Here is a 9,311-nt window from a genome sequence, read left to right as displayed (position 1 = left end):
CAATGGACATTAGATCGGTGGAAATCTGTCCTTTGGTCTGATGAGTCCAAATGTGAGATTTTTGCTTCCAACCGCCGTGTCTTTGTGAGACGCCGAGTAGGTGAACGGATTATCTCCGCAAGTGTAGTTCTCACCGTAAAGCATGGAGGAGGTGTGATGGTCACACTGTCTGTGATTTATTTAGAATTCAAGGCACACTTAACAAGCATGGCTACCACAGCATTCTGCAGCGATACGCCATCCCATCTGGTTTGCGCTTAGTGGGACTATCGTTTGTTTTTCAACAGGACAATGACCCAACACACCTCCAGGCTGTGTAAGGGCTATTTGACCAAGAAGGAGAGTGATGGAGTGCTGCATCAGATGGCCTGGCCTCCACAATCACCCAACCTCAACCCAATTGAGATGGTTTGAGATGAGTCGGACCGCAGAGTGAAGGAAAAGCAGCCAACAAGTGCTCAGCATATGTGGGAACTCCTTCAAGACTGTTGGAAAAGCATTCTAGGTGATGCTGGTTGAGAGAATGCCAAGAGTGTGCAAAGATGTCATCAAGGCAAAGGGTGGCTATTTGAAGAATATCAAATATAAAATATATTTTGATTCATTTAACACTTTTTTGGTTACTACATGATTCCATATGTGTTATTTCATAGTTTTGATGTCTTCACTATTATTCTACAATGTAGAAAATAGTAAAAATAAAGAAAAACCCAAGAATGAGTAGGTGTGTCCAAACTTTTGACTGGTACTGTATATCACACACACACACACAGAGTATACAAAAACATTAAGAACACCTGCTCTTTCCATGACATAGACTGACCGGGTGAAATCTATGATCCCTTAATGATGTTACTTGTTAAATACACTTCAATCAGTGTAGATGAAGAGGAGAAGACCAGTTAAAGAAGGCCTTCTAAGCCTCGAGACAATTGAGACATGGATTATGTATGTGTGCCATTCAGAGGGTGAATGGGCAAGACAAAATATTTAAGTGCCTTTGAACGGGGTATGGTAGTAGATGCCAGGCGCACCGGTTTGTGACAAGAACGGCAACGCTGCTGGATTTTTCACGCTCAACAGTTTCCTGTGTGTATCAAGAATGCTCCACCACCCAAAGGACATCCAGCCAACTTGAAAACTGTGGGAAGCATTGGAGTCAACATGGGCCAGCATCCCTGTGGAAGGCTTTCGACACCTTGTAGAGTCCATGCCCCGACAAATTAAGGCTGTTCTGAGGGCAAAAGGGAGGGGTGCAACTCAATATTAGGAAGGTGTTCCTAATGTTTGGTATACTCAGTGTGTATATTTATATAAAAACAAACATCACATGCTATTCTTGGAAAAGCTGTATGTAAGTGACGGAGTGGCAGAGCCGATGGCCCTTACGCAGGGTGAGGGGGCACACTGGCACACATCCAGGCCAGGAAGAACAACGGATGAGGGATGAAAGATCAATGAAAACATCTCCCTTCACCTCTCAGTCCCAGCCGTTGTCCTTTATCATGTGGGACAGCTCAATGATGAACTTCCCCTCCTTGTACTTCTGACTTAACTCAAAGGCCTGCTCCTGTAGAGAGAGAGAGGGGGGTGATAAGAGGCGGGAGTGCGTAGTAGACAAGCTTAAAAGACATCTACATTTTCTGAGGATGGGGATATTATTTTAGTTCTTCATTCTTTACAGTGTGTAGACAGATAAGTAGCATACTATCTGTGTGTGTGCGCGTCCTTACGTATTTCCAGCCCAGTGTGGTGTGGCAGTTCTCACAGTAGATGTCTGCCACAGCGTGGAGCCCGGTGAGTAGCAGCCTCTCCTCGGCAAGACCACAGCCCACGTTCACCCTGAAAACAGCAGGAACAAGAACCACAGGCCAATTACCGCCATGGTTCCCCGCCACAAATTTCTGTTTTGTGACCTGACCTTAGCTTATCGGATTTTCTGGTGACCCACCAGATAAGCATATACAGTACCAGTGAAACGTTTGGACACACCTACTCATTCAAGGGTTTTTCTTTATTTGTACTATTTTCTACATTGTAGAATAATAGTGAAGACATCAAAACAATGAAATAACACATATGGAATCATGTAGTAACCAAAAAAGTGTTCAACAAATCAAAATATATTGTATATTTGAGATTCTTCAAATAGCCACCCTTTGCCTTGATGACAGCTTTGCACACTCTTGGCATTCTCTCAACAAGCTTCACCTGAAATGCTTTTCCAACAGTCTCACATATGCTGAGCACTTGTTGGCTGCTTTTCCTTCACTCTGCCGTCAGACTCATCCCAAACCATCTCAATTTGGTTGAGATCGGGGGACTGTGGAGGCCAGGTCATCTGATGCAGCACTCCATCACGCTCCTTCTTGGTTAAATAGCCCTTACACAGCCTGGAGGTGTGTTGGGTCATTGTCCTGTTGAAAAACTAATGATATAATCCCACTTTGCCCAAACCAGATGGGATGGCGTATCACTGCAGAATGCTGTGGTAGCAATGCTGGTTAAATGTGCCTTGAATTCTAAATAAATCACAGACAGTGTCAACAGCAATGCACCCCCACACCATAACACCTCCTCCTCCATGCTTTACGGTGGGAAATACACATGCGGAGATCATCCGTTCACCCACACCGCGCCTCACAAAGACACTGCAGTTGGAACCAAAAATCTCAAATTTGGACTCCAGACCAAAGCACAAATTTCCACCGGTCTAATGTCCATTGCTTGTGTTTCTTGGCCCAAGCAAGTCTCTTCTTATTATTGGTGTCCTTTAGTAGTTGTTTCTTTGCAGCAATTTGACCATGAAGGCCTGATTCACACAGTCTCCTCTGAACAGTTGATGTTGAGATGTGTCTGTTACTTGAACTCTGTGAAGCATTTGGGCTGGTAACTCTAATGAACTTATCCTCTGCAGCAGATGTAACTCTGGGTCTTCCATTCCTGTGGCAGTCCTCATGAGAGCCAGTTTCATCATAGCGCATGATGGTTTTTGCGACTGCACTTGAAGAACTTTCAAAGTTCTTGAAATGTTCCATATTGACTGACCTTCATGCCTTCAAGTAATGATGGACTGTCTTTTCTCTTTGCTTATTTGAGCTGTTCTTGCCATAATATGGACTTGGTCTTTTACCAAATAGGGCTACCTTGACCAACCCTACCTTGTCACAACACAACTGATTGGCTAAAATGCATTAAGAAGGAAAGAAATTCCACAAATTAACTTTTAACAAGGCACACCTGTTAATTAAAATGCATTCCAGGTGACTACCTCATGAAGCTGGTTGAGAAATGGCCAAGAGTGTGCAAAGCTGTAATCAAGGCAAAGGGTGGCTATTTGAAGAATCTCAAATATAAACATGTATTTTGATTTGTTTAACACTTTTTTGGTTACTACATGATTCCATATGTGTTATTTCATAGTTTTGATGTCTTCACCATTATTCTACAATGTAAAAAATCGTAAAAATAAAGAAAAACCCTTGAATGAGTATGTGTCCAAACTTTTGACTGGTAGTGTATATTTCTTTTTTTGAACAAGAAAGGTGATAATTCTATCTAGAACCTAATATTTAGCCCCAAATCAGGGGGAGTTAGCTATGCACCAGTTGAGAAACGACATGCAAACTACTAAATGTAAACTACAGCAACCAGAAGGTAAATATAAATCAACTAGAACGTGACCTCTACTGTTAGGATAGTGAACTGGCTTCATGGTGCATTGTATGGCTCACAGGACTAGTGTAAACACACTGAAATGGCATAAGGAGAACCTGGCAGATGCATGATAATGAAAATGTACTGAGGCTTGAGCGGTAACTAAGGTAGGACTGTGTTTTAGGGACTTAAAAGGAATACTATTTTGTTCATTAGTTATGTAGGCTATATGGCCATACACTGGATGACAAATAAAGATACTCACACAGAGTTGAAGAGGTAGGCACGTCCCTGGCTACCCTGAAAAGACTGGACAAAATAAAAGAGAGAATGAACTCAAATGTGCCACGAAGACAGAGAGAGACAATGTAAAATAAATAAATACAAATCGGTGGTTATAAGGAAAGTGGGACATTGAGGTAACGCTTCCCAGCTGGCTGTTGTTTATCTTGTTATTACAATTTTATTACTTGTTATTGAAATGTAATATCATTTCACACAGCCAACCAGGGGTTGGAAGCAAAATTATTTTACAATCGTTTTGTTCTAAACAAAATCACTATTTTTTTTGTTCCGTTACTGTTCCGACCAGCAAAATAAAGCTCTGAACCAGTTCGAACCAAAAAAGTACGGGTTTATGTAGTTCCTTTTTTAACCTGTGAAATCAACAGTTTTTTTTTACATTTAGCTCATTTTAGCAGACACTCTTATCCAGAGCGACTTACAGGAGCAATTAGGGCTAAGTGCATTGCTCAAGGGCACAGACAGATTTTTCACCTAGTCGGCTCAGGGATTCGAACCAGCGACCTTTCGATTACTGGCCCAATGCTCTTAACCACTAAGCTACCTACCGCTTTACTTCACTAATCAGTGCGGATAGAGCAGGCAAGCTAGTTGTTTACATGCGTGATGGACAGACAAGTGGGGAGAGAGTGAGAGAGGGTTGAGGAGAAGGCTTGAAGCGCTAGGCATCTTGTTATGACATGCATTATCTGAATTAGGTCCACAGAATTATACCTAGGAGGAGTGGCTTCTGTGAAGGAACTTTGAATGGCCTTTGAGCTAGCAAGCTAACACGCTTGAACCTAAACACGCACAGGCAAAGATTCTCATCTTGCAGGCAGCTGCTGGAATACGTTTGAGTGATAGAGAGGGTTTTGCATACGCGCTTTGTTGCGTTTTTTGTGGGACTAGAAAAAAATGCCTGGAACGTAAAATAATGTTATTAACCGGTTTCCATGCTTTTAAAATAAGGGTTCTGTTCCTTGAAAAATGTCATTATTTTCCGGTTTCCGGTTATGTTCTCTGAACCGGTTCCAACCCCTGCAGCCAACACAGGCTTATTATTCAACTATATGGAATTTACATTGCTCGATCTAATATTTATATATTTCTTAATTCCATTCTTTTACTTTTAGATTTGTGTGTATTGTTGTGAATTGTTAGATACTACTGCACTGTTGGAGCTAGGAACACAAGCATTTCGCTACAGCCGCAATAACATCGGCTAAATATGTGTATGTACATTTACATTTTAAATTTTAGTCATTTAGCAGACGCTCTTATCCAGAGCGACTTACATGAGCAATTAGGGTTAAGTGCCTTGCTTAAGGGCACATCGACAGATTTTTCACCTAGTCGGCTCAGGGATTAGAACCAGCGACCTTTCGGTTACTGGCACAACGCTCTTACCCACTAAGCTACCTGCCGCCCCGGTTATTTTATTTAACCCACTAGCCATAAATGGTCCCTGTAGTCTCACCTTGGAGATGAGGTCATCATGGTTGGCCAGGTGTGCTCGGCAGTGAACACAGCTGTACCTGCGGTGGCAGGAGTCAAGGTACGCCTGGAACGTCTTAGCCTTCGTCTGCTTCACCATGTCTGAGGAGATAGAGGAAAACAGAGTGACAACGTTTAACAGGAAAACAGGAGAGGAGACAGAGAGGATATGGGGCATTACAGGGGCTCATAATGCTAGGCTACTCCTAAATGTGATTGTAGTAAACCCTAAACTTCACTATTTGTGTAGTGTAGTAACTATGAGAAAATGCCATTTTGTAAGCGTATTTGCCAAATAGGGCAAAGTTGAGCAAACAACACAAACACAAAGAGCAACATATGATTCCCATGGCTTTCAAATGAAAACAGGAAAAATAAAATGCAAGTGTAAGAAACAAGTTCAATAACTGTTGGCTGTCTGTCCTCTGTCCTGTCCAACATTACAAAAAAATTAATGCCAGCATTGTAGAAAACGTATGCACTCAAATGTTAATTTCCTCTCCATTTAGGCATGACAAGTCACACCTTGTCATGGTACAAGTGTGTCACAAAAAATGTCAGAAGGAATATGAATCACACAATAATGAACTAACTGTATTATTAGGAGTGGGAAACAGGTCTGGGCACATATTAGTTACTTTATTTTAAGCCATATGCATGTCTAATTCGCAGCTCACTTCCTGGTACAATTACAGCAGGGTCCGTGCTATCAAGCGATCCTCCGTGCTATCCACGATCCTTGGAACGTCCCAACCCAATTGAAGTTTACATTTTAAATGGTTTAAGTAAGGGTTAAGGGTTACATTTTGGGTTAAGACGTCGCAAGGATCCCGATAACGATGACCATTGCACCAGACGGAACACAACATGCATTGACCTACTTAACTGTACCAGCTAAACCAGACTATGTATGGTCAGAGTCAGTAACGCTCCATAGATGGATGGGAAAATTAGTTCCTTTTTTACTCAAAAGTCTTGGGTAATTTAAAACGGTTAAATGCCCATGTGAAAATCCATTATTATAGCTAGAGTAATTTCAAAATAACGGCCAGTATTAATGTCACAGCATAGATACACAACAACAAGCAAAACATCACTCTGATCCTTGCAATTTTGCTAGCCTGCTAACGTTAGCTGACTCGCTCCACATTCTGACAAAGCAACAAACTAACGTTAGCTAACTACTTAGCTACGTATAATTCCCCAAAACGATTGCTACAGTGAATTATTCCTCGTCAGTCTTCCTCTCTAGCTAGCTATCGTGAGTGACGTTAGCTTGCTAGCTAGCAACTGAACCATAATCTGGGTTTACAGGAGAATATGTTTACTTTAAACCCGCCATTTCAGGCTCAGCTAGCAACATGGAAGGAAATACAAGCGCAAGAGAAAATAGCTCGAACTGGACTCACCTAACGTAGTTATCGGATTTTCAGTGTAAGACCTAATTCTAACGAAGATATGACCAGCAAACTACCGTTGGATAGGTCAATTGAGATGCATCAGTAAATTGCTCAATCGTCTAGGGGATAGGTTGTTGGGTCACTTTTTCAGCAAGAAACAATCGGACGAATGGATCCAAACAATCAAGAAGAATCGTGGTGCAGATTTGCCTTGCAGCTGTTCTCTCTCCGTCTCTCACACTTGACAACAGGAACACGTTTTTCTCTGAGATTAAACAGTTTCGAGTATGTTGTAGTTAAAATATTAAAATAACTATAGCTACTCCGACTAAGTTTTTTGTAGATAGGATATTTTCGTGGTGCCGGGACAAACTTGCAATATTATTCAGGGTTTGTTTACAACGCTGGTTAAGGAGGCGGTACCAAATACGTCCCCAGCAACAAAACAAATCCCAAACGACCAATAGGAATCGTCAGATTGACTGGCAGAATGTAGGTCAGCCAATTAGGTTGAATTTTTACTCGTATCTATGAGGGGATTCGATTAATATCGCCCGGGCGTCAATGTAGGCGTGTTTTGCACTGGCTGAACGATTATTGCATTCGATTCCCGGGCGTGGTTGTGAGCCATGTTTCTGAAGCGTGGATAACGCTGCCTTGTTGATAACATAACGAAGCGGTGCAGATTTGTTCGATTTGAGCAGTCACGTAACGGGCCATAGGCCGGTTTAACCCGGGCCATCTTAATATAACACCCCATATAGAACGATCATCAGAAATTACGCGATATGAATCAGACAGTGGGGCGCCGCCCGACCCACTAGTTGGTCAGAAGGTTCAAATCAACGTTTCATATCGTGGTGTCCGTGTACTGTATGACACAATAACGCGAGATCACATTTCCAGCATGGCCGACAACCAGACCTCCCTTGCCCGCCATAGGAAGCAAAATGGTAATTAATAAATAAGAAGTGAGCATTGCATTTGCAGCACCTTAATTAATAAAAACATTTCAAGCGTAAACTCTGGCTGGCTGCTGGCTCACCCGATTAGACAACAATCACCACGTTGCTGGCCCGCGGGCGCGTTGCAGGTCGACACGGGGGGGTTCATTGCTAGGCTGCGGTTGCAGGTCGACACGGGTGCGTTCCAGGTGTACTTCATTGCTTCTTATTTTATTTTTGTCATTTAGCAGACACTCTTATCCAGAGCGACTTACAGGAGCAATTAAGTTTAAGTGCCTTGCTCAAGGGCACATCGACAGATTTTTCACCTAGTCGGCTCGGGGATTAGAACCAGCGACCTTTCGGTTACTGGCACAATGCTCTTAACCACTAAGCTACCTGCCGCCGGGTGTATTGCAACGTTTGGATAGTTAACATAACAGATTAGCATAATTAGTTCAGATTATTTGATTATTTATTGGCCTCTACTTTTATTTTATTTTTTACAAATCCCAAATCACTATTGGAGGGCTTATCACCTCTGTTCCTGTAGAGCTACCATCCTGTAGGTTTTCACTCCAAACCCAGTTTATCAACCAGTTAGTTAGGTGTGCTAGATGTTAAGTTGCGTCAATTCAAATCTGGTATAGGAACAAAAAGAGGTCAATACACGTCTTCTAAAATAGACTAGTATTTTAATTAATGCAAACACTTGAATTGGTAAATATGATGTTTGTATATACGGGCCCACTGAAAAACCACGCAGGGCAGTCAGAGAACTGAGCCATTGTTATAAGTTCTTCTTTAAATACTCTGACAGAGATAGTTCCCACTCCCTGCTGGCCTATCAGAGTAGAGACTAAGCGTGGTTTAGACTTACTCAGCCTATCATTGGCGCACAGGCTGGTCCCAGCCCCTTGGCACTTCACTGTTGCCAGGCATTAGTTGTTATCTTTACAACTTGTCTCGAGTCAGCAACCTCAGACATCTTTGTAGCAGAACACATGTCCTTGAGCGGTTTAACAAAGAGGCAGTGTGTGTGTATGTGAGTCACAAGTCTGTCTCAGCCTACCCCCTAATGGTTCCCCACATTAATCACAGCTTGTTATGTTAAACAATCTGTATCAGTACAGCACAAACCTATTATGTTTAATCATTAATGTATTCTTTCTAAGCTAGGCATCACATCTAGTTATAAGAAAATAGATCCCCACATAGATAAGGGTTTGAAGAAAAACCTACACTCCCATTCAAACCCAGAATCCTATAATGGATTTCTCAAGATTTCCAACACGATTCAACGAGACAAGATTTGGAAGGATGGCCACATGAGGCTAGTGTTGAACATATCAGCTAACCACATATTGGTGGTGTTCCTGCCTGATTATGTTGAAGACGTTGCATTGCATCAACCAATGGTTGTGTGCCATGTCATCGACTGTGGGGCATTACATTGCTATATCATATGATGTGGTTAGCTGACATGTTAAACACCTATCCAAGCTTTGCGAGATCTGGCAGCCGTCTGCAA

General features: G+C 42.2%; 1 protein-coding gene across 1 annotated transcript; it reads right to left on the bottom strand.

Annotated features, from left to right (window-relative positions):
- Positions 1-1,231: 1,231 nt before the first annotated feature.
- LOC121550474 (protein yippee-like 3) lies at positions 1,232-7,267 on the bottom strand. Its single transcript, XM_045223306.1, has 5 exons — positions 6,846-7,267; positions 5,420-5,538; positions 3,923-3,966; positions 1,734-1,842; positions 1,232-1,570 (listed from the first exon to the last, which is right to left on the bottom strand). The coding sequence occupies exons 2-5, from the start codon at positions 5,534-5,536 to the stop codon at positions 1,481-1,483; spliced, it is 360 nt and encodes a 119-aa protein (XP_045079241.1). The 5' UTR covers positions 5,537-5,538; positions 6,846-7,267; the 3' UTR covers positions 1,232-1,480.
- Between the last annotated feature and the right edge of the window lie 2,044 nt (positions 7,268-9,311).

This window comes from Coregonus clupeaformis, chromosome 10 (genome assembly GCF_020615455.1).
Source record: "Coregonus clupeaformis isolate EN_2021a chromosome 10, ASM2061545v1, whole genome shotgun sequence".
In the NCBI taxonomy this organism is placed as follows: domain Eukaryota; kingdom Metazoa; phylum Chordata; class Actinopteri; order Salmoniformes; family Salmonidae; genus Coregonus; species Coregonus clupeaformis.
Note: the sequence above shows the minus strand (reverse complement) of the source record. Positions and strands in the feature narration are given on the sequence as shown.